Genomic DNA, 26725 nt, shown 5'->3' on the forward strand with positions numbered 1-26725 from the left:
ACTCCTAAGCTATGCAGCACGCTCAGCAGCTGAGCGCGCTTCATTGTCGGGGTCCACATTAACCCTCAAAGTTGATCGTGGTGTCTAAAAGGTCCTGAGATTAACTGCTGGTTAGCTCAGGAATGCTGATGGGGATCAACGCGGTGAAATTGAAGTGTCCCGATCAGCTGAGAGGACAGCCGTAGATCCCTTACTGTGCTCCATGCAATCTGACTGTCACTCCTTAACTGCAGCCAGCCAATGGCAGGCAGTGGTAAAGGAGCACCGATAACACTGATCAATGCTATGCTATGACATAGCATTGATCAGTGTATGCAATCTACAGATTGCATGTAATAGTCCTCTATGGGGACTAAATAGTGGGGGGAAAAAGTGTAAATTAATAATAATAATAATAATAATAATTAGTGAATTAACCCCTTCCCTAATAAAAAAGTTGAATCACCCCCCCCTTTTCAAAAAGGTTAAATAAATAAAATAAAAAAATATAATTTTTTTATATAAAAAAGACCTTTTTCTTATAAAACTAAAAAAATTAATAAAAAAACACCTTTTCCCATAAAAAAACAAAAAACAAAAAAACACTGTCTCATGTCATTGAGAAAAGTATCGCTAATTGGTATTTGCAATAACTTTTTTTTTAAGTATCGGTACTGGTACTGGGTCTTAAAATAATCATATCAGGACATCCCTAGTTCACACAGCCGAATTTCCAAGCGGAATCCACAGGAATTCTGCTACACTGTGCTAATTCCGGTGTCCACCAAAAACATTCAACCTGATCAATGTTTCTGCGGATTCAGCTCAGAAATGCATTGCAGTGTATGAAAATGGCACATTACCGAGCGGTCCTAGTGCTGCCGTAAACAAGCAAATGTGCGGAATGTCCGCAAGTGTTTTCCGGTCGGACATTCAGAAAGTTTTACGTGTGAACATATCCAGTAGGCCAAGTTCACATGGCGGAATGTCTGCACGGACATTCTGCTGCAGCAGAGTCCCATTGATTTCAATAGTATTCTACTGCACACGGAGGAATTTCCACAGCCAGAGTATATTCACATATCCTGTACATGTGAATGTACTCATAAAGTAAGTTCACACGTATATAATCAGCTGCATAGGAACACCTAGTGCACAGCTGCTTTATTTTTATTTTAGATATATTAGGCCACAATACCTGGATAGGAAAGTGTGGATAACATTTAGAGCATTGATATATTCAAATATTAAAATACAAAATAAAAAACAATTTTGCCAATAGTTTCAGGGCATTTAAGAATAAAACAGGAGAGAGAGGAGGAGGAGGTGAAACAGGCAGATTGGGTGTACTAAATAGATCTTATCTGTGGCTAGAATACAAGCAGGAGCAGAGAAATGCACTGGAAATAACATGTAATGGCTTGGTTAGGCACAGAACGTACGTACACACAGACTGTTTCTCAGGAAGGAAGTAGACTTGTGCTTTTCCAACAAAGATAAACAGTTTGATTGTGCCTAACTTTATACTGGATTAGAACAACAAAGGGTAGAAAAGCCAGTAGGAAATTGGCACTGATAGACCTTATAATTCACAACCTGTTTCTTTGCATGTTATAAGGTCCAATGTCCCAAAAATATGTCACTATGAAGGAATTCATGTAAAAATAATGTATTTCCAGATGCTACAAAACAACGTGGTCTGCACACTAGAGCCTTCTTACCTTCACCAAGCAGTGGACAATTACATTATTCATGTCAGTGACTGGACATATGCTGTAGGGTTTCTCAACTTCAGGTCATAAACCCCTTGTATGTATATTCACATCCGTGGCGGGCTCCTGATCTGTGAAGTACACTCAGAAGCTTAGTGCGTCGTAACTGCTGGGTCCCGGTTGCTGTCAGCAACTGGGACCCGCAGCTAATACCGGACATCGCCAATCAGGCTGATGTCCGGTATTAACCCTTTAGATGCCGCAATCAAAGTTGATCATGGTGTGTAAAACTAGAGAAATCCATGCCGGCTAGCTCAGCAGAGCTGTTTGGGACCGCCACTGTGAAATCGCGGTGTCCCGAACAGCTGAGAGGACAGCAGGAGGGGCCTTACCTTCTTCCCGGCTGTCCGATTGGCATTTGATTACTCCAAGCCTGAAATCCAGGCTTGAGCAATCAAGTACAGAAAACACTGATCAATGCATTCCTATGGCAATGCATTGAACAGTGTCTGCAATCAGTGTATGCAATGTTATAGGCCCTGGAGGGGGCTATAACACTGCATAAAAATAAAAAATTAAATTAATAAATGCAATTTAACCCCTTCCCTAATCAACCGCCTTTTCTCAAAAAAAAAACCAAAAAAAAAAAAACAATGTAAATAAAAATTAAACATGTGGTATCGCCACATACGTAAATGTCCGAACTATAAAAAATATATTGTTAATTAAACCACATGGTCAATGGCGTACGTGCAAAAAAATTCCAAAGTCCAAAATAGCTTATTTTTTGTCACTCTTTATACCATAAAAAAAGAATGAAAAGCGATCAAAAAGATTGATCAAAACAAGCATGGTACCGATAAAGACTTCAGATCACGGCGCAACAAATGAGCCGTACTCAGAAAAATAACAAAAAAGCTATAGGGGTCAGAAGATGACAATTTTAAACATTTTCGTGCATGTAGTTATGATTTTTTCCAGAAGTACAACAAAATCAAACCTATATAAGTAGGGGATCATTTTAATCGTATGGACCTTCACAATAAAGATAAGGTGGCATTTTTACTGAAAAATTTACTGAATAGAAACGGAAGCCCCCAAAATGTACGTCTTTTCTTCAATTTTGTAGCACAATGATTTTTTTTTTGTGTTTCCCCGTAGATTTTTGGGTAAAATGACTGATGTCATTACAAAGTAGAATTGGTGATGCAAAAACAAAAACAAAAAAAAAGTAATTGTATGGATTTTTAGGTGCAAAACTGAAAGGGTTATGATTTTTAAAATTTAAGAGGAAAAAAAGAAAGTTCAAAAACGGAAAACGCTTGGTACTTGATGGGTTAAAGTACCCCCTCACAGGTCAAGTTTTCAGAATTAATATTTCACAGATTACATAATTCTGGTCTTTGTATGTATATCCTCAAATGATGAGCTGTTGGGGAGCCTTGAGGACTGGAGTTGAGAAACACCGCTGTACTGTATAAAATGCATGGACTAAGTGAGGTAAAGAAAAATAAATACATTTTACAAGATGCGGTCAACTGCATAGTCCCCGAGGCCAAAACCTCTAAACTCAAAAGGGGTTTTGCCACCATGAACACTTATTACCATCCACAGAAGTCTAAAAAGACTCCTGGAGCCCCTGTCTGAATGAAGCGGTGGTTAAGAATACACACTGCACTTCATAATTATCTGCTTATCAGCTATTTTCAGAAGTCCTACAGCCAATGAATGGAGCACAATGCTCGACCGAAGCTTTGAGAATTACTTTGTAGAAATTTTCTGCGTCCCAGGTGTCATAAACCTTGAGATCATACACTTATCCCCTATTTTATAAATAAGAAATATGTGTTCATAGAGCCAAAAGCCCTTCACAGAGGTGTTCTGGGATCCTAATACTGATGGCCTCTTATCATAGACCATTAAAATCTAATTGGTGGATTATTGGCATCCCCAACCATTATCTGATTAATGTGGCAGCACTCAGGACTGATAAAGCATTCAGCAGCTCTGTGCCGGGCCTAAATGATAAAAGGGCCACAGCTAATCAGTGGGAGCTCTAGGGTGTTGACTCTGACAAATATTGGTGGCCTATCCAAAAAACATACTATTAAGTTAGAATAAAATTGTAAAAAGTTTATACAATTATCAGTTGATCACATATGAACAGTAAATGGCTTAGCTGGCATACTATGCTTTCTTCTAAATTGTGAATTTGAGCAAGATGTGGGCATGCGCTATACGCACTGCAGTGTATTCATTTCATGTCTTGAGGTCAAAAGAATATACTACAAGGTAGATTAAACTAGTTTTAACTAACACATGTATGTTTAGTACAATATAGTTATGCAATGTTTAACTATAATGTATTCATTTATTCTTGTTTCTACAAAAAATGAATGGTATGACGCTACATAACATTTGTATTGTAACCACCATACAACTGTTTTGTATAAATAATAAAGCTGCCAGGGAGTGCCTGGGAATCTTTGTTGGTACACAACCATGTGTATGTATGATGCTCTGTTCCTTCTTTCCTAAAGCCAAGGGATTTAAAGGGGTACTCCGTTGCTCAGCTTTGGAACAAACTGTTCCGAACACTGGAGCCAATGCTGGGAGCTTGTGACGTCATAGACCTGCCCCTCATGACGTCACGCCCCACCCCCTCAATGCAAGTCTATGGGACGTCAGGCCCCCTCCCACAGACTTGCATTGAGGGAGTGTGGTGTCATAAGAGGCGGGTCTATGACGTCACGAGCTCTCGGCCCTGGAGACTGGTTCCCTTAAGCAGCAACAACTAAGTTAGAAGATAGGAGGAGATCGAAACATAAACATCAGTGTTCTCTCCTATGGAATCACCCTAAAAAAGTTGCTGTGTAAAACAGACTGTATGTATTCCTTCGTTCCTAGGATATTACCAAACCATAAAAGATGGGGGTGTATTGTTGTACGCCTACAAGAACTAGAAAGCCCCAAAGATCTGAAAACGCAGCATTTGTAATAAGTGCACAGGTAAGCATTCTGTAACCACAGAAGTTCATGTATCTATGTAAAGTTCTCTATACCATGCCATACAGTGTTCTACAATAGGAAAACAAAATGTTAAAAAAAAATGTGTTTCAGTCGAGTCATTTCAGTTGTATGTTGGAGAGATGTGGTTTTCATTGGGTGAAATAAAGCCTACATGTTTTGGTTCATATTTCCTGAACTTAAAAAGAAATATAAAAAAGCAAGCAGTGTAGTTACATACTTGGTGAAGACCCTCATCTCATGTGCACTTGTGATGAAGAGATTACACAACCACCACCAAACTCGACATCACAGATTGGGGTGTCCCAGAAGCCGACAGCTACAATGGCAGACGTTACTGCTCTTCGTATACTGTTCTTATAAAGATTTATCGGTGTTGGTTTCCTGTAAGAGCATCTAGAGTTCTAAGAAGAATATACTTTCTCTGCATTTGTAGCTTTGAACAGATCTACTGCTGGGATTATGGATAAAAGCTGACACAATCTAGATGCCATATGTCACTGAACCATGATATCTTTGTTATAGGTTTTGCTTTTCACAAACCTAGAAGGAATCTAAATCTGACGGTAGCCATGTGTATTATCTGGCTGAAAAAATGTTCTACCACCACTCCCCATCAACATGAATATTTGGCTCATGAGTATATGCGCAGTGTTTTAACCCCTTAAGGACCATGGGTTTATAAATTTTTGCGTTTTTTTTCCTCCTCACCTTCTAAAAATCTTAACGCTTTAAATTTTCCACCTACAGAACAATATAAGGGCTTATTTTTTGCTCCACCAATTTTACTTTGTAAGGACATCAATAATTTCACCACAAAATCCATGGCTAAACCAGAAAAAAATATTTGTGGGGAAAAATTGGAAAAAAGAGGCCATTTTGTAACGTTTAAAAAAATTTCCTCTTCTGACCCCCAAACTTTTTTTATTTTTCCATATACAGGGATGGGTGATGGCTAATTTTTTGCACCGTGATCTGTTGTCTGGGATCATTTTGTTTTGATGGGACTTTTTGATCGCTTTTTATACATTTTTTTTAAGCTATACAAAGTGACCAAAATACGCAATTTTGGACTTTGGTCCCTTGTCCGTTAATAGAGTAGTTAAAAGGGTATTTAGGTCCATGTTAAAAAAAAAAAACATATGCGGTTGCAGTACGGTTTTTAAACCGGAGACAAAATCGTGGTCAACCACGGTTTTGACTCCGGTTTAAAACCCGTACTGCAACCGCATATGTTTTTTTTTTTTAACATGGACGTCAATGGGAAACGCACATGTATACGGTTCCATATGGGAAAAACGTATACGTTTTTACTTTGCACATGCGCATTTGAATCCTAAAGTCCCCACCCAAGACCCCTCCCATTAAAAATGGACAAAATTTTAAAAAACTTATGTTTTTTTTTTTTTTTATAAAAACTGACGGAACTGTATGCACTTTTAAAAACAGTATACTGTTTAAAACGCACATAGTTTACTTTTTTCCATACTGTTCCATCCGTTTTTTTGCCATACGGTTTTCTCTACAAAAACGGATTGAAAACAGTATGGCAAAAACGTAGTGTGAACCCAGCCTAAGCCAAAATCCTTCTGGGAAAACATTTTGTGGACAGATAAGACCAAGACAGAGCTTTTTGGTAAAGCACATCATTCTACTGTTTACCGAAAACGGAATAAGGCCTACAAAGAAAATAACACAGTACCTACAGTGAAATATAGTGGAGGTTTACTGATGTTTTGGGGTTGTTTTGCTGCCTCTGGCACTGTGTGCCTTTAATGTGTGAAAGGCATAATGAAATCTGAGGATTACCAATGGATTTTGGGTTGCACTGTACAGCCCAGTGTCAGAAAGCTGGGTTTGCGTCTGAAATCTTGGGTCTTTCAGCAGGACAATGACAGGACATATGTCAAAAAGCACCCAGAAATGGATGGCAACAAAGTGCTGGAGAGTTCTGAAGTGGCAGCAATGAGTCCAGATCTAAATCCCATTGAACACCTGTGGAGAGATCTTAAAATTGCTGTTGGGGAAAGGCGCCCTTCCAATAAGAGAGACCTGGTGCGGTTTGCAAAGGTAGAGTGGTCCAACATTCCAGCTGAGAGGTGTAAGAAGCTTATTGATGGTTATAGGAAGCAAGTGATTTCAGTAATTTTTTCCAAAGGGTGTGCAACCAAATATTAAGTTAAGGGTGCCAATAATTTTGCCAGCCCATTTTTGGAGTTTGGTGTGATATTATGTCCAATTTGCTTTTCTTCCTGCATTTTTTGGTTTAGTTCCAATACACACAAAGGGAATACAAATGTGTATAGCAAAACATGTGTTACTGCAATCCTTTTCTGTGAGAAATACTTCATTTTCTAGAAAATTTCAGGGGTGCCAACATTTACGGCCATGACTGTAGTCTTATCACAAACTGTACTGGCTTCAGCATGCTTTTACGTGATGTAGTGTTGCTTCCAGCTCCCTGGCTCCTCCCTCTCATCCAATACAATGTATCATCCTCAGCTGTCTCAGGAGGCTTGGCTGGATCTGGTGTCTGAGCTCCAGCCCCGTCTCCTACAGCCTACATCACAATCTCCATGTAATATATATATTTATATATAGCTCCTTATTGGGCATGTTTGCAGCATGCTGCCTTGTGCTGGACAAATGCCACAGACAGAGGAGCAGACAGGGAATGAATGGCAGGTGCTGCAGCCTCATGGATTTTGCATTAGTCTGCTGTGAAATTAGGTACTCTGCAACAGGGTGAGGATCTGACGAAACTGCTGTTGAAGGGGAAGAGGTAGGGTGGGCAGGCTGTGATGAAGAGCTGAGGTAAAGCAATACATTCTAGGACCTTGGAGTACCCCTTTAAGAGGCAGCTTATCTGAGAGAAACATTATAATTGTACAGTTAACCTGTTAAAGGATGCAGGGCCCTTGCATCCTGGTACTTAAGGACGCAGGGCGTACCCGTTTACTCTGGTCCTGTTACCGGGTTTAAAGCGTGCTCACGACCTGAGCACACATCAAACCCGGTGGGTCTTGACTGCTATCAGCATCCAGGATCCAGGGTTAATGGCTGGCATCACAGATTGGGTCGATGCCCGGCATTAACCCTTTAGATGCCACAATCAAAGTTGATCGTGGGGTCTAAAATGAAAGTGAAACGATCCCGGCAGCTCAGGAGAGCTGATAGGGACCATCATGATGAAATAGCGATTTACCGATCAGCTGAGAGGACGGCAGGAGGGTACTTACCTGCCTCTTCGCCGTCCGATCAGTCCTCTGCTGCTCCCAGCCAACCATGCAGGCTGGAGGAGCAGAGCACCGATAGCATTGATCAGTGTCCTGCTATGGGGACTAAAAAAAAAAAGTGTAATAAAAAAAAAAGTTAATAAATGTGAATAAGCCCCCCTCCCAATAAAAGTTTGAATCCCCCTACATTTCCCATTTTTTAAATGCAATAATGTAATAAAAAATAAACATATGTTGTATCGCCGCTTGCATAAAATGTCCGGACTATTAAAATAGAAGGTTAGTTAAACCGCGTAGTCAATGGCATACACTTAAAAAAAAAATACCAAAGTCCAAAAAATATACCATAAAAAAAATGAATAAAAAGCGATCAAAAAAAGTCCCATCAAAACAAAAAGGATACCAATAAAAACTACAGACCACGGTGCAAAAAAATTAGCCCTCAAATAGCCCAGTATGTGGAAAAATGTAAAAGTTATAGGGGTCAGAAGATGACTATTTTAAACATACTAATTTTGGTGCATGTAGTTATAATTTTTTTAAAGTAGTAAAATAAAATAAAACCTACATAAATTGGGTGTCCTAGTAACCGTATGGACCTACAGAATAAGGATAAGGTGTCATTTTACCAAAAAGTGTACTACGTAGAAACGGAAGCCCCAAAAGTTACAATGGCATTTTTTGTTTTTTTTTATTCCCCCCCCCCCCACATTTAAGTTATTTTTTTGTTTTGCTGCAACTTATGTTATAAAATAAGTAATGTCATTACAAAGTACAATTGGTGACACAAAAAACAAGCCCTTATATGGGTCTGTAGTTGAAAAACTGAAAGTGTTGTTATGATTTTTAGAAGGGGAGAAGGAAAAAATGCAAAAAATGAAAATTGTCCGGGTCCTTAAAGGGGTACTACGGTGGAAAACAATTTTTTTTAAATCAACTGGTGCCAGAAAGCTATACAGATTTGTAAATTACTTCTAAATTATTGCTCCAAAGTTAGTTATTTTTTTTCGTGAATTCTTCTTTTCAGTCTGTCCACAGTGCTCCCTGCTGACACCTCTGTCCACATCAGGAACTGTCCAGAGCAAGAGAGGTTTGCTATGGGGATGCTTGTACTTGCTTGTACTCTTGACAGTGCCTGACATGGACAGAGGTGTCAGCAGAGAACACTGTGGTCAGACTGAAAAGAACTCCAGAAAGAAATACAACTTATGGGGTTAAGGAGGAGTCTCTATTGTATGTTTCTGTCCAACAGTAAAAACTGAGAGACTGTCCAAAAGCCCCAAAGGCAACATAGCACATTTACATACAGCGGGGAGGATGACAGCAGCCCCATTACTAAACATGAAGTGCCAATTTGTTTCATTTGCAGCAATGGTTTTAAACAGAAGTTATAGTACAATCTTTCTTAGAACTGGTAACAGGAACAGTTACTAATGGAAACCATGACCACAATCGTAGACAAAGCATGCTTTTTTTATGGGGTACTAGTGGTGCTGCTCACTTCCATGTGTGAACGGAGGCGTGTGAAAATCAATAAAAGAGATCTGCAAAATGGTAGTATTAAGATTAAATTATATAATTTTGTCCTCAGTACTGTTAGCATTACTGCAAATAAAATAAAAAATACTACTTGTCCAAGGAACTAAAAGGAGCACAGTCTACTTGTCCCTCATGAAAATCCACTTGTCCTGGTTGACAAAATAATTTTAATCAAAATAGTACGTTTGGGGGTTTTCTTTTTTTTCGCCATTCCCCCTGTGGTCAAACTTACACATTATTTTAATACTTTAGGTCGGCCTGATTATACCAATACCAAATATTTTTTTCTTATTTAAAAAAAAAAAATAATAATAATAATAATAATTCCTGACCCCTATAACATTTGAATTTTTCCGTATACTGGGCTGTATAAGGGCTCCATTTTTGGGCCGTAATCTGCTGTATGTATCGGTACCATTTTGGTATTGATCGAATTTTTTGAACACTTTTTACTTGGGACATAATAAAAACTGGGACATAATAAAAACTAAATTCTGTGATTTTTTTTTTTACATTAACGCCATAGACCGTATGGGAAAATGTTATTTTCTTTTATAATTTGGACAAATACGCATGCGCCAATACCAAATGTAAATTTTTATTATGTTTACATATTTTTTATTCGAGAAAAGGGGGTGATATGAACTTTTAAATATGAAAGGGGTTAATAGGTGTTTTTTAAAACTTTCATTAAACTTTTTTTTTTTTTATACATTTTATTAGGAGGAATCCTTATAATCCTCATACAGATCAGTGCAGTTCTCTTGAACTCCATTCATCTGTGTTCATTTGGTTGAGCCTGCTCAAGGCAGGCTCAATCAAATGCAGATCTAAGCCATGAATACAGAGGTAAGCCCTCTGGCTACCTCCACAGGGGAACGCCCCCAGGGATGGTTATAAGAAACCTTTAGACTCCGCTGTCAACTTTGACAGTGGTGATCTAAAAGGTTAATAGCTGGCCGCGGCAAGTACCGCATGCTGGGCTGTTAGCGGCGGCCCCCGGCATGTGAAATCAGCTGGGGGCCATCGGGTATGGATCGGGCTCAAGTCAGGAGCCCGCTCCGTACACCCTGAGCGCTCGTGTGAGTTGCAGACTTGTGTCCCCTGCAAGTCTGCACCCGCTCCTCCCGTCAGCCTGCACCTCACACCGGCGTTATAAAAATAAAGTTGGTCCTGCTAGCCCGATACAGGGCTAAATGTATGAAAAATTCCCCTGCTCGGCGCCCGGAACTACACGTCCCGTGCGTCAGGCGATAGGATTTCCACATCCCTGGTAATACTATGTTCCCACGGCAGATTTTTTGCAGAATTCGGCAGATAAATTGCCCATTCACTTCAATTGAATTCCTGCAGCAGAAATTCTTCACTGTGAATGGGACAGCGGAATCCCATTGAAGTGTATTGGCTATAAATTCATGCAGAATTTTCATGCTGAATTCCATGCAGAAATTCTGGCATGTGAATATAGCCTTATAGTCTGTCTTCTCAGAAGGAAACTGAATTATATAAGACCAGTCTTCGAAAAACAGATGAAATACTGCTTCCATATTTTAAGCATGCAAACTTTAACAGGTGTTTTACAGTCACAAGCAGTATTTTGGTCAGAGAAAAACTAACAATTTTAAAACCCCCTCTAAGTTTTGGTGTACAAATGCGAATTTAAAATACTGCCAAGTGAAAGTGGCTTTAATGCGTATTCACATACACCAGATCCCCAATTGTGGATCTACAGTTGAAAGATCTGCAGTTACGGATTTTACAAATCAGTCAAAAATATATATAAGAGTTGCCTTATAAAATCCACAGTTGAATATTTTACAACTTCAAGTCTCCAATTGAGTATTCTACAACTTTAAATCTGTGCCAAATCCTGTATGTGTGAAGGCACCTTCAATGGGTACATCCAGAGTCAAAAACATTTAATATGTTGTACATATGTTGTACTTGGCAAAACATTAACCTATCTAATATACTTCATACCTTTTTATCTCCTCATGGCTTATATAAAAAAAATATATAAAATAAAAACACCACAAGGGGTCCACATAGCATCCAGAACATGATTTTGTCTAGCTGCAGCATCAACTTTGTCAAATCTAAAGCACGGGTTGGGACAAAGTCCAGTAAGGATGGGACTAGCGCTCCTCTATGCTCACTCCTGTCCTGTCTATCAGACTGCAGCATAAAAACAGAGAAAAGGGGGTTACAGAGCAAACTGCAGTGATCGGATGAAGAGACCATGCACAACACAGCAGACTCAGGGAGGAAGTGAAGGTATGGTGAGTGAGGGTGGGTTCAATGCTTGCCTGAGACATGTCCCTTCTTGAGCAATGGCTGTCAGAATAACATTTCCGTGCGGTGACTGAAGCATAGGGAATGCATATTTAATGAAAGGGACGTGGCTGCACTGAGAGAACAGGAGGTCTTGAGCATGAGGCCACACCTCCTTAATTAAAAATGCACTCCAATGTTCAAAGTATAATGAAGCAAATAATATTTGCTCTGAGGATACACAATATTTATGAATGGAAGCAATTTTGGAGAGTAGAAAAATAACTCCTTAGTAGAATAATGCATGGCATATTTGTCACCCGAGGTATGCATGCTTCAGGGAAATGACTTTCACAGTGTTAATAACCGTATTTCCAGCAGAACAGAAACCCACTACCATTCCATTATACTTTTTCCGTATACAACTTTTCTCTATATTGGCTTGCAAATACAGGGGCAAAATGCTGCTATGTGAAAGGGGTCTTGGGGTCACTTCTGACTGAGACCAAATTCAATAAATAGAATAGCACTGAGGTAGTGATGTTTAAAGCTCACACCCAATACATCCTGTGTGAAAGTCATGTATGTAAGTAAGAGTGAATAATCATATCTCCACTTTGGTTTGGATAAGAAAGTGGTTTAGGAGTAAAAAAACAAAAAAAAAAAACACTACATACATTGTGTTTAATACTAACACTATGGCCCTCATTTACTTAGAAAATCGGGTTGTAAGTCTATCTTGCTTTCTTACCCGATTGCTTTTTTCCCCTGGTATTTATTATTATGTCGTATCCTGTTTGTCGCACGTGGGTTTTGTTCGTTTTGGTTTCCAACTCCTCTGAGTTGTCGGGAAAAAATTCACAACAATTCAACAAATTCGGGTTGGAAACCTTTATAAATACGTGGGAAAGCTCAGAAATGTCGGGTTACGCCCCTTTTTCAGGTTTGGGAGAATCCACATCGGGTCCGTCGGGAAAAAATGCTGCATCGTGTTGCAGATTGGCGCACGATGTCTGCGACATGTCGCAGACAAAGATGCGCCAAAAAAACCAGACAAAACAAGTCGGGTTTAGAATAGTAAATGAGGGCCACTATCTTTTTTCTTAAGTTTATTTTCACTTGCTGTGCACTTGGCTCCATATTTATAGCACACCCACACTGGTTTTTTTCTGCCGTTGGGTGCTGTCACTAAGAAGCTGTTCATGCTAAACGTTAGATCTGCATTCTAGCTATGGAAGCCTAGGCCAGACTACAGTCACCAGAGAGATGGATCAGTCTCTTATCTATTCTACATATGCATCTTTTTCCCTTCTATTCATTTATATAAACAGTGATGTCATTGTAGCTTTCAAGCAATCATTTACTATTAATCTCATAGACAGCGCCAGGAGGAAACTGAAAATTTACACATAGGGTCAAAGAAAGTTTATGTGACATTAAAGTCACCTCTTTAGGGCTCGTTCACATTGACGTCTGTCCCCGTTAATTCATGCCCGTTATTAAATCCATTCAGGCCTTTTGCAAACGGTTTACAAACTTGTAAATTTTTTTACAATCCTTTGTCATCCTTTTGCATCCATTTGGTTTCTATTGCATTTGTTTTTTACAGGAAAAAAGACGGTGCATGCAGTTTTTTTTTCTGTCAAAAAAAAAAGGAAGAGAAACGGATATTATAAATTTAACATTAAAGTCTATGGAAAAAGGATGAGCATTTAACCCCTTAAGGACTGAGGGGTTTTCGGTTTTTGCACTTTCGCTTTTTCCTCCTCACCTTTTAAAAATCATAACCCTTTCAATTTTGCACCTAAAAATCCATACGATGGCTTATTTTTTGAACCACCAATTCTACTTTGCAGTGACATCAGTCATTTTACCCAAAAATCTACAGCGAAACGGAAAAAATAATCATTGTGCGACGAAATTATAACTTTTTGTAGTAACTTTTTGATCTTTATTCTGTAGGTCCATACAATTAAAATGATACCCTACTTATATAGGTTTGATTTTGTCGTACTTCTGGAAAAAATCATAACTACATGCAGGAAAATGTATACCTTTAAAATTGTTATCTTCTGACCCCTATAACTTTTTTATTTTTCTGCGTATGACGGCTAATTTTTTGCGCCGTGATCTGACGTTTTTAGCGGTACAATTTTTGTATTGATCAGACTTTTTGATTGCTTTTTATTCATTTTTTCATGATATAAAAAGCAACTAAAAATACGTTATTTTGTACTTTGGAATTTTTTTGCGCATATGCCATTGACCGTGCGGTTTAATTAATGATATATTTTTATAGTTCGGACATTTACGCACGCGGCGATACCACATGTTTATTTTTATTTACACAGATTTTTTTTTATGGGAAAAGGGGGGTGATTCAGACTTTTATTAGGGAAGGGGTTAAATGACCTTTGTTAACTTTCTTTTTCACTTTTTTTTGCAGTGTTATAGCTCCCATAGGGAGCTATAGCAATGCACACACTGATCTCTTGTGTTGATCCCTGCAAAGCCATAGCTCTGCACGGATAGGGGCTCGATTGCTCAAGCCTGTAGCTCAGGCTTGGAGCAATCAAACCCCGATCGGACGCCGCGGAGACAGGTAAGGAGACCTCCGCCTGCGTCCCAGCTGATCGTCACATCGCGATATTATCGCAATGTCCCGATCAGCCCGACTGAGCTGCCGGGAAGCATTAACTTTCGTTTTCAGACGCGGCGGTCAACTTTGATCGCCGCGTCTGAAGGGTTAACAGCACGCAGCACAACGATCGGTGCCGCACGCTGTTAGCCCAGGGTCCCGGCTATGATTAGCAGCCGGGACCTACCCGGTGTGATGCGGGGTAACGGCGTGACCCCTTTTTTAACACCGGGAGCGGGCTCAGGACGTACAGGTACGTCCTAAGTCCTTAAGGGGTTAAAGGGGTACTCCGCTGCTCAGCGTTTGGAACACACTGTTCCGAACGCTGGAGCCGGCAGCTTGTGACATCATAGCCCCGCCCCATCATGACGTCATGCCCCGCCCCCACAATGCGTCTATGGGACATCATGAGCTCCCGGCGCCAGCACCAGCGTTAGGAACAGTTTGTTCCAAACACTGAGCAGCGGAGTACCCCTTTAATGTCATCCATTTGCATCCATTAACATCAGTTTTTTTCCAATCCGTTTTTGATCAGTTATTACTTCTGAGAATGCTCAGAAGAGATGTGAGCAAAAAAAATTAAAATAACTGACACAAACGAACAATGAAAGGATATAAACAGATGCAAAAGGATGCAAACTGATGCAACAGGATGCCACATGACTTTTTTTTGTTTTAAATAGTCCATTAAAATAAGACAAATGGCATCCTGTTGCATCAGTTTGCATCCTTTTACATCTGCTTGTCAGTATGGTCCGTTTAGCAGCAATAAAGGGAGAATATCAGGACGGGAGAGAATGGCCATGTGAACCTAGCCTTACACTTCCATGGTAATATAAAATAAATTAATTAATTAAAAAAAACAGGCTCACGTGTACAAAAATTGGCTCTTGCCAATTTGGTCCTCTTGCTTAAAATGATCTATTTTTCAGAGACAATTCCATACGGTTATGTGTTTTAATGCTTTTATATGAAACATTGTGTCAAAAGTTTTCCCACATTGTCTTGTGGTGCATCAGTCACTTTATCTAAACACACCGACAATGCCCCCTTCGTTTTTTTAATACCCTCTACATCTACTACTGCAAGGAGCTACCAAAACACAAATTCAGAATAATCAAACCCTTTACAGTACAAATGACTCCAAAAGTAAGGTAGCTTCAGTTGTTTAAAGTGGTTGTCTAGGAAAATCATTCAGCAGGCCTCCCGGCACATTGCCGAGTGGGGTCCCGAGACCCCCCCATGTCGGCGATCGCAGAAAATTGCATGTCAATTCAGACATTCGATTTTCTGCTATTCCGGGCTGATCGGGTCTCTGGTGACCCGATCGCCCGGAAAATAGAGCTGATCGGAGCTGTCAGTGACAGCCCTGATCATCCTGAGGGATAGGAGCGAGATTGCAGTGTTGCGATCTCCTCCTATCCCCTGCCATTAGTCAGAAATGAATTCTGACCAATGGCAGCGCACGAAAGGGGGTTGCCATGGAAACCCCCACTCTGCCCACCCCTGGATGTCGGGCAGAACGGGGGGAGAAGATGGCGGCGGTTACCTGAACAGAAGATGCCGTGGGGACCGCTGATCATCGGTGGAGACTGTGGAGATCAGCGCCGCAGGCATGCTGGGAGTTGTAGTTCTGTAACATCTGTCCCTTCAGATCTTGCAATTTTCATGAAAATTTTGAAAATTGCTGCTTTACTTTGAATCCCTCTAATTTTTTCAAAAAGTAAAAATATGACCATTTTATGATGCCAACATAAAGTGGACATATTGTATTTGTGAATCAATATAAAATTTATTTTGAATATCCATTTTCCTTACAAGCAGAGAGCTTCAAAGTTAGAAAAATGCCAAATTTTCATGAAATTTTGGGATCTTTCACCAAGAAAAGATGCAAGTAACGACAATAATTTACCACCAAAATAAAGTAGAATATGTCACAAAAAAACAATCTCAGAATCAGAATAATCGATAAAAGCATCTTAGAGTTATTAAAGGGGTATTCCAGGCAAAGACTTATATATATATATATATATATATATATATATATATATAATATATATATATATATATATATATATAATATATATATATACACATACATACACACACACACTATATATATATATCTCAACTGGCTCCAGAAAGTTAAACAGATTTAAATTACTTATATTAAAAAAATCTTAATCCTTTCATTACTTATGAGCTTCTGAAGTTAAGGTTGCTCTTTTCTGTCTAAGTCCTCTCTGATGACACCTGTCTCGGGAAACGCCCAGTTTAGAAGCAAATCTCCATAGTAAACATCTTTTAAACTGGGCGTTTCCCGAGACAGGTGTCATCAGAGAGGACTTAGACAGAAAAGAACAACCTTAACTTCAGAAGCTCATAAGTACTGAAAGGATTAAGATTTTTTAATAAAAGTAATTAACAAATCTGCTTAACTTTCTGGAGCCAGTTGATATATATAAAAAAGTTTTTGCCTGGAATACCCCTTTAATGCTTAAAAGTGACGGTGGTCAGAATTACAAAAAAGGGCAGCGTCCTTAAGGTGAAAATGAGCTGCGTCCTTAACCCCTTAAGGACCAAGGGCGTAATGTTACACCCTTGCGCCCTGGTACTTAAGGACCAAGGGTGTAAACTTACGCCCTGGCGTTTTCCGGTCCCTGCCGCGCGCCAGGCAGAGATCGGAAGCGGATGCCTGCTGAAATGCTTCAGCAGGCATCCAGGGCAAACGCCGAGGGGGGCCATGTCTGCCCCCCCATGTCGGTGATCGCCGCAAATCGCGAGGGAAATCGCCCCTGAGATCTGCGGCGATACCGGGCTGATCGGGTCTCTGGGACCCGACCGCCCGGTAATTTTGCATGATCCCAGTTGTCACAGACAGCCAGGACCATGCTGAAGTATAGGAGCGAGGTGGCAAGCCTGCCACCCCCTCTTATCCCGTGCGATTCCTCGGCAGTTACTTCCTCCCGCCCTGCCCGGCCCCTGAAAGTCCGGAGAGAACGGGAGGAAGACCGGAATACGCAGCGGGGGACGGGGGAGTGCTGGGGACCGGCCTCGGTACTTACCTCGTCCCTGAAGACCCGGATCCCGGCGGTGGAGACGGCGGCGGCAGCGCTGGACCTTTGCAGCAGTCCAAACCGCCGTAAAGCGATCTGGACTGCTCCATCTGGTCCCCTTACACTACAACTCCCAGCATGCCCAGACAGCCCTTGGCGTCTGGGCAAGCTGGGAGTTGGAGTTTTGCAACATATGGAGGTCCACAGTTTGTAGACCACTGTGCCCTTCCAGATGTTGCAAAACTGCACATCCTCAGCATGCCCTTACTGTCCAGGCATGCTGGGAGTTGTAGTTCTGTAACATCTGGCCCTTCAGATGTTGCAGAACTACAACTCCCAGCATGCCTGGACAGTTTTGGCATACTGGGAGTTGTAGTTTTGCAACATCTGAAAGGGCACAGATTGGGAACCACCGTCTTAGTGGTCTGCAAACTGTAGTCCTCTAGATGTTGCAAAACTACAACTCCAAGCATGCTGGTAGTTGTACTTCGGCAACATCTGGCTCTAAAGATGTTGCCGAACTACTACTTCCAGCATACCTGAGAATGTTTGGGAGTTGTGGTTTTGCAACAACTGGAGGCACACTGGTTGGGAAACATCTGTTTCCTAACTCAGTGTTTCCCAACCCGTGTGCCTCCAGCTGTTGCAAAACTATAACTACCAGCATGCACTGATAGGCTGTGCATGCTGGGAGTTGTAGTTTTGGGCAGGGGGCTTACAGTGAGTATCAGGCTGCAAGTTTGCGATGCAGCAAATGTTGCGTGGCAGCTCAAACTCGCAGCGGGAAACTCGCTGTAACCCCCCGCCTGTGTGACTGTACCCTAAAAACACTACACTACACTAACACAAAATAAAATAAAAAGTAAAAAAAACACTACATATACACATACCCCTACACAGCCCCCTCCCCAATAAAAATGAAAAACGTATGGTATGCCACTGTTTCCAAAATGGAGCCTCCAGCTGTTGCAAAACAACAACTCCCAGTATTGCCGGACAGCCGTTGACTGTCCAAGCATGCTGGTAGTTTTGCAACAGCTGGAGGCATCCTGTTTGGGAATCACTGGCGTAGAATACCCCTATGTCCACCCCTATGCAAATCCCTAATTCAGGCCTCAAATGCACATGGTGCTCTCACTTTGGAGCCCTGTCGTATTTCAAGGCAACAGTTTAGGGCCACATATGGGGTATCGCCGTACTCGGGAGAAATTGCCTAACATTTTGGGGGCACATTTTCTCCTTTCACCCCTTATGAAAAGGTGAAGTTGGGGTCTACACCAGCATGTTAGTGTAAAAAAATAAATTTTTTACACTAACATGCTGGTGTTGCCCTATACTTTTCATTTTGACAAGAGGTAAAAGGGGGAAAAATCCCCCCCAAACTTTGTAATGCAATTTCTCCCGACTACGGAGATACCCCATATGTGGGCGCAAAGTGCTCTGGGGGCGCACAACAAGGCCCAGAAGGAAGAGTGCAACATGTACATTTGAGGTGATTTGCACAGGGGTGGCTGATTGTTACAGTGGTTTTGACAAATGCAAAAAAAAAAAAAAAAAAACACATGTGACCCCATTTTGGAAACTACACCCCTCACGGAATGTAATGAGGCGTGCAGTGAGAATTTACACCCCACTGGTGTCTGACAGATCTTTGGAACAGTGGGCTGTGCAAATTAAAAATTTTGTACAGCCCACTGTTCCAAAGATCTGACAGACACCAGTGGGGGGTAAATGCTCACTGTACCCCTTGTTACGTTCCTCAAGGGGTCTAGATTCCAAAATGGTATGCCATGTGTTTTTTTTGCTGTCCTGGCACCATAGGGGCTTCCTAAATGCGACATGCCCCCCGAGCAAAATTTGCTCTCAAAAAGCCAAATATGACTCCTTCTCTTCTGAGCATTGTAGTTCGCCCGTAGTGCACTTCAGGTCAACTTATGGGGTACCTCCATACTCAGAAGAGATGGGGTTACACATTTTGGGGGGTATTTTCTGCTATTAACCCTTGCAAAAATGTGAAATTTGGGGGGGAAACACATTTTAGTGATACATTTTTTTTTTGTGGGGTATTAAGGCTCACTTAATTCCTTGTTACGTTCCTCAAGGGGTCTAGTTTCCAAAATGGTATGCCATGTGTTTTGTTTTTTTTTGCTGTTCTGGCACCATAGGGGCTTCCTAAATGCAACATGCCCCCCAAAAACCATTTCAGAAAAACGTACTCTCCAAAATCCCGTTGTCGCTCCTTCGCTTCTGAGCCCTCTACTGCGCCCGCTGAACACTTTACATAGACATATGAGGTATGTGCTTACTTGAGAGAAATTGGGCAACAAATACAAGTATAAATTTTCTCCTTTTACCCCTTATAAAAATGCAGAAATTGGGTCTACAAGAACATGCAAGTGTAAAAAATGAAGATTGTAAATGTTCTCCTTCACTTTGCTGCTATTCCTGTGAAACACCTAAAGGGTTAAAAGGCTGACTGAATGTCATTTTGAATACTTTGGGGGGTGCAGTTTTTATAATGGGGTCTTTTATGGGGTATTTCTAATATGAAGACCCTTCAAATCCACTTCAAACCTGAACTGGTCCCTGAAAAATTTTGAGTTTGAAAATTTTGTGAAAAATTGGAAAATTGCTGCTGAACTTTGAAGCCCTCTGGTGTCTTCCAAAAGTAAAAACTTGTCAATTTTATGATGCAAACATAAAGTAGACATATTGGAAATGTGAATAATTTTTTTTTTTATTTGGAATATCCATTTTCCTTACAAGCAGAGAGCTTCAAAGTTAGAAAAATGCTAAATTTTAATTTTCATAAAATTTTGGGATTTTTCACGAAGAAAGGATGCAAGTTACCACAAAAATTTACCACCATGTTAAAGTAGAATATGTCACGAAAAAACAAACAATCTCGGAATCAGAATGATAAGTAAAAGCATTCCAGAGTTATTAATGTTTAAAGTGACAGTGGTCAGATGTTCAAAAAACGCTCTGGTCCTAAGGTGTAAAATGGCCTGTTCCTTAAGGGGTTAAGGGATTAAAAGGGGTACTCCGCTGGAAAACTTTTTTTTTATTTTTTAAATCAACTGGTGCCAGAAAGTTAAACAGATTTGTACTTAGCTGCTGTATGCTCCTCATGCTTTTCTTTTTGAATTTCCATTCTGTCTGACCACATTGCTCTCTGCTGACACCTCTGTCCACGTCAGGAACTGTCCAGAGAAGGATGGGTTTGCCATGTGGATTTGCTCGTACATCAGTTGATAAGTACTGGAAGGGTTATGATTTTTAAATAGAAGTAATTTACAAATCTGTTTAACTTTCTGGCACCAGTTGATTGGAGTACCCCTTTAATGTGGCCAGGCTGGTTGTTCATTTAAAAAATAAAATATGTACTCACCTACCATGATCCTATGCCACCACCACGTCAACACTGTCCCACCACGTCAACAGTGTCCATTACAGAGCTGCAATAAGCTTTTTTATCAATTAGTAACTGATTACTTTAGTTTAGGGATGTTTTCAAAAGAGACAAAAACTCTGAGTCACAAAGTCAAGAAAATTGACCATAAACTAACTGCATCTATATAAGATATTAACATGAAACTTGGCACACATGTTACTTCTATGTCAACAACAAACATAGGATAGGTAATTTAACCCTTACTCACCCCATTTGCCAGGGTCTGGGTTTTTGTTTAAAGTCCCATACAAGTCAATGGGAAATATATGTTACTGCAGAACTTCCAAACAACTGGAGATATTTCGATAATACTTGGTCACATGTTACTTATAACTTATATATCCACTTAAAATATAGGATAGTTAATTTAACCCTTACCTACTCCCATTTGTGAGGGTTGAGGTTTTTAGTTTAAAGTCCCATGCAAATCAATGGGAAATGTATGTTCCCACATAACTTCCGTACGGCTGGAGATATTTCAATACCTGGTAAACATATTACAGGTCGGGATAGGAGGTCGGGATATGAGGACGGGATATGAGGTCGACATAGGAGGTCGACATAGGAGGTCGACATAGGAGGTCGAGACAGGAGGACGGAATAGGAGGTCGAGATAAAAAAGATAGGAGGACGGGATAGGAGGTCGGGATAGGAGGTCGAGATAGGAGGTCGAGATAGGAGGGATATGACAACAATATATGAGGACGGGATATGAAGTCAAAAACTTCCTCTGTTGATTTTCCTCCACAACAAGATTAGGAAGGAAAAACCGGGCAACGCCGGGTACTCAGCTAGTAAGGAATAAAGATGATATTATAAGTCCTTATACTATGTTCTGTGATTGTGCTGTAAACAAGAACTCTTTCGTTCGAAACGTGTCAGCATGTGGACATGTAGTAATGGATTATAAATAAAGAAGACATTTTATATAGAGTGCTGGACTTTTGCTTATCTTGGGATGGGACAATACCATTGCATTGAAGAAGAACTGGGATTGACTTTCTGTATTTTCTACACATAATCAAATGATTATTAGTACATGGAGACTAAAAATATAATACAAATATTATTATGTTTGTCATTTTAGTATTGCATCCTTACAACAGACTTCATTCATTTCTCTAGGAGTCCAATTTCTTCACACAGTCTACACACTGCCCTCTGAAAGCCTGCTTAGATATGTTGTGAAATATTTGGCACACTCTTGCTTGTATCAAATGAGCACATTTATTATGTTTCTTAAGTCAACTTAATTCTTCACATTATTACTTCTGCATAAATAGACAGAGACAATAGCCAAAGGAAGTGAAACTTAAGTATGAGGAAGTGCAACTGTTTAGGGAATTTTAGTCCACATTATGGAGAGTGGGGGGGGGGATCACTCTCTTCACTAGCGATGTGACAAAATTGCACACTTTTTGTGCGCAAGCCCCATTGTTGTGCAAAATTTAGGGAGTAAACTCCAACTTTGCCCAAAAAATTAAGCACTGTGCAAAAATGTTGCTAATATGTGCTGGTTAAGTGAATTATAAATTCCTCCCTATATTTTAAAGGGTGTATATTTCTATAGGAAGTGAGAGAGGATGTTGTGACTTCCCCTGTAAAGGACACAGCATTGTTGGGCTCTGTGCTGCAAAACACAGGTAAAGCGTTACGGTCACTTTTGACACATCGTGCAGACATGCAGGCAACTGTTGCAGATTCCGTTCGGGGCTGGAAAATGAAGCCAGATGGTCTGCTGCATAATGGACACCAAAGTAGCCCCACAAATCCCAATGACTTTAATGTGGTTTGTTGGGTTTTCATCATGTGTCTGTCATTTTAATGGAACATAAATTCACAAAAAAATACTGCATGCAGCGTTTTGTATTCGGTTATTTGAACATATTCCGTCACAAGCCTCTGATGCAGATTTTAATCTAGCTTAAAAGGAGTACTACAGCAAAAACCGAACTTATCCCCTATCCACAGGCTAGGGCATAGAAAGCTGATCACGAGGGGTCCGACCGCTGGGACCCACCGCGATCTCCGGAACAGGACCCCGGCTCTCTCAGTGAGAAGCGTGTGTCTTCTACCGGTAGACAGCACACTCTCCATTCCTTTTGATAGGAACACCGATGATGCCCAAGTTCTGTACTCTGGCCTTTTTGGGGCTCTGATAGAAATTAATGGAGAGGATGCAATCTGCAGCACACACTCCTCATTGAGAGCAATGTACGGTTCCGGAGAGCTACTTATCCCCTATCCTGCTTCCCAATAATGCCTTTAACGTGGATTTCCCATTAACAATTTCATCACCTACCTACAGTATACTAAATAGTGATTGCTGTGGCCATAATTATTCCGAGATAGAGGTCCTGTGTTCCGCATTTGAAGGGAACACAGTGGTTGGAAATATATACTGCCTAAGCTCTAAGGGTCATTTTAGATGAGTAAACAGCTACCCAAAACAAGCATGGTCCTTAACTTACAACATTGTTGGCCACAAATGCCAGATTTACACAAAGAATGATATTTTTAGGGTCACACAATCCCAGAGATCAGTCCATTTGTTGGCTGATCGATGGCCCTTTTTCGAGTCAATTAGGAACAAAGGTTCATGTATGTAAAAGGCCCTTCAGAAAATGTACTCAACTTCCCCTAAATAGTCAGCTTTTACTTTTTATATAAGGGAAAATTGTCAATAAAAAAATATGCATACAATAAATATGTGATAAAATTTTCTTTGGGTCAGGACATAAATACGAACCACATTGATCACATGCTGGTCTAATGACATGAACTAGAGCAATAAAGATGACCCATTTGTGAAATGTGCAACCCACAAATATAGTCTTAGTTGTTAAGATCTTTTATGAGATTTTAGTTATCGTTTGTTAAAGAGGTATTCCAGGAAAATTTACAGATGCTGTAAAGTTAGTGTAGTTCATAATATAGTGTCTTTACCTGTGTGTGATGGTTTTTTCACAATTCTTATGTGATTTTCACCCCAATATTTATTTTTAACAGCATACAAAATGACTGCCGTCTCGGATTTTTCCCAACTTGCAATGCGATCGAGACCTGACTCACTAGTCAGCTGATGACAGGGAGCTTGTCTGTTTCAATGGGTGGAGAAAGCAATCTGAAAGTAATGCAACAGCTGGAGGCACCCTGATTGAAAACCACAGGTCTGCAGCTCATTTATGTTTCAATGGGTGGGGTGGCTGATGTGTGGGAAGGAGGAAAATGGAATCATGGGATTTGTAGGCAAACAAGAAAACTGAAAACAGGAAATAAAAGTTCACAAAAAGCTAGCCAGTGTTATGGTAATCTCACAACATAGCCATTTAGCCCAAGACAAGAGCAGATCCTTCCTAAGCATGTCCATTACTGTCTGCCAGGTAGTTACTAAAATCACCTTATGCTGGATAACCCCTTTAATGTCTCTCATCCAAGTGTTATTTGCATGGCTACAATGCAATTCAGCGTTTTACTCAACAGCGAGTCATAGACCATTGCTTTTGAGTGATCAAACAGAGGTATTAATCTATGGACAGATCTGTTTCAGATCTGGATAACTAATATATGTGTCAAACTTTGGGAATAAATCATTGAATTAAAGGACAGCAACATGAATTTCATTTTAAAGGGGGTTTATCTCCTTGTACTTATCTGTACTCAAAATGGTCACTTCAAAACAAAAAATGGATGCTGCACCAGGGTGGTAAATCATTTCGAGAAGATGACTTCCTGTCAGTGATCGGAAGTCCAGTGTTAGGGACCAATCATCAGATGGAGGGGGCAGGCAGAGACAGCTACATGACATGGAATGACAGGGCAGCAGTCCGGGAACTATATGTGTCATCTCCTTCCATGCATCTGTCTTGTTTTAAAATGTCCACAGCGTTGGAATAAAGATATGAGAAGAAATATTGGGTGAATGCTCCATTTTCTTTACCTCTCTGAGATGCTGCCTGAAAATTTTTTTCTGTACTCTTACTCCACCTTAAATAAATGGTATCGGTGAATCCCTATTCCCCTCCCTGAGTGATCACAAAGATCCAAAGATCTGAGTTTAATAGATTGCACATACGGTAAGTCAATATATGTATTATGATTTTTTTATCATGCAGAAATTTTCATTTCACATTCCAATCCAACATCTGCAATATATTACCTGTATGCTATCACTGGCAATTAATAAGACAATATAACTTTTAAATACATTAAAAAAAAACTTCCCAAACTGTCCTGTTTGCCAAAGTAAACACATAACCTTCCTGTGCATTTCATAGAAAGGTAATCGTATGCAAAATAAGTACAAACCATCACAAACGTTACCCTGGGACAACATTTCCATACAAACTGACAGTCATTCATACAGCTAGTTGAAAAAAATACAATGTTTTCAGGTACCTACATTCCATCCAGAATTGTATTTCTTGGTGTTAATCAAAGAATGTAATATTTGGGGGTGGAATTTTACTGGTTACACAAAGCTGTACTAATTTGTTAAAAACAAAAAACGCTATTACAAGGCTCAATCAATCGAGCATCCCATTTGAATTCATTGTTATTGGACATATATCCTCTGTTTGAATCATCATTATCGGCCACACATCTCCTTGTCTAAACAGAGGATAATAATGATTTTATTGGCTGCAAGAAAGATTCAATCAGCCAACAAACTAGTCTTTGCTGTTTAACAGCTGATTGCTTGTCCTTTTACATGGGACGATTATTGGGCACAAGCGTTCCTGGGAACTGTCATTTGCTCAAGGATCCTCAGTTATGTAGGTAACCCCTCCCAAACTCCTTATTTCCGCTCTTATCTCCTGATTCACACAACGTCCTCTCCAAAAGACATCAATTAATCATCCAGTTGTACTAAACAGGCTCCACAGACTTATAATTGAGATTGCAGGGAGTGAAGCGCAGTCACATTCTTCTTTCCACTAGTTCTAACGATCAGTGCAGGCCTGAACACTCACACCCTGAAGGATTAAAACTTTTGAAAGGTCTTTGCAACATGTCCAGAAGTTTTGTTAAATGACAGGGACACTTTTTAAGATATTTTATACAAATGCATTTAGGTGAGCTACCGCAGCACAAAAGTTCATGGAACAAATGGCAATACATTTTAGAGGTGCTGAAGTTTTTGAATTAGTTGAGAGTTTTTCTTGCATTTACACAACAGATAATAACTTGTTCACGCTGTATTATATCTCTAAACATGTCATGGACTCTTAAACATTTGACTTGAACTAATCTTATAAATAAAGACCATAGAGATATCTGTATGTGTCTGTATGTGTCTGACTACCGTTTGATGGGGCTTAAATAAATGATACAGAGAAAAAAAGACTTAAAGGGGTACTCCTCCCCTAGACATCTTTTCCCCTAGCCAAAGGACAGGGGTAAAACGTCTGATCGTGTGGGTCCCGCAGCTGGGGACCCCCGCGAACTCGGCTGAAGCACCCCAGACATCCGATGCACGGAGCAAACTTCGCTCCGTGCCAGATGACTGGCGATACAGTCACGGTCACACATCGTCCCATAGACGTCACGAGCCTCTGGCGCTGCACCCGACGCTCTAAACGAATGCCGAGTGCAGCAAGGAGATCATGGGGGTCTCCAGCGGCAGGGCCCACTTCGATCAGACATCTTATCCCCTATCCTTTTGGATAGGGTATAAGATGTCTAGGGGCAGAGTACCCCTTTAACCTTAAGAATATGCAATCACAAAGTTGTTTGCATTAGCTATACATTCAGTGCACACAAGGTTACATATAAACTTTGCTAAAATTTGTTAAGGTAGCCACAGATGTTAG

At 40.4% G+C, this 26725-nt stretch overlaps 2 protein-coding genes across 6 annotated transcripts in view; one reads left to right on the forward strand and one right to left on the reverse strand.

Moving 5' to 3' along the window:
- Nucleotides 1–26725, reverse strand: part of SH2B3 (SH2B adaptor protein 3) — a 337860-nt gene that overhangs the window by 116270 nt on the left and 194865 nt on the right. The window lies entirely within an intron of this gene.
- Nucleotides 4470–26725, forward strand: part of LOC130285157 (zinc finger BED domain-containing protein 4-like) — a 34697-nt gene continuing 12441 nt past the window's right edge. For both annotated transcript variants that reach the window (XM_056536428.1, XM_056536438.1), the window contains exon 1: nucleotides 4470–4700. Coding sequence is in view for 1 of the 2 variants with exons in the window: in XM_056536438.1 (XP_056392413.1) it covers nucleotides 4620–4700 (81 nt within the window). In the remaining variant the exon portion in view is untranslated. The remainder of the gene's footprint in view (nucleotides 4701–26725) is intronic.

The sequence above is a fragment of the Hyla sarda genome, chromosome 1 (genome assembly GCF_029499605.1).
Source record: "Hyla sarda isolate aHylSar1 chromosome 1, aHylSar1.hap1, whole genome shotgun sequence".
In the NCBI taxonomy this organism is placed as follows: Eukaryota; Metazoa; Chordata; class Amphibia; order Anura; family Hylidae; genus Hyla; species Hyla sarda.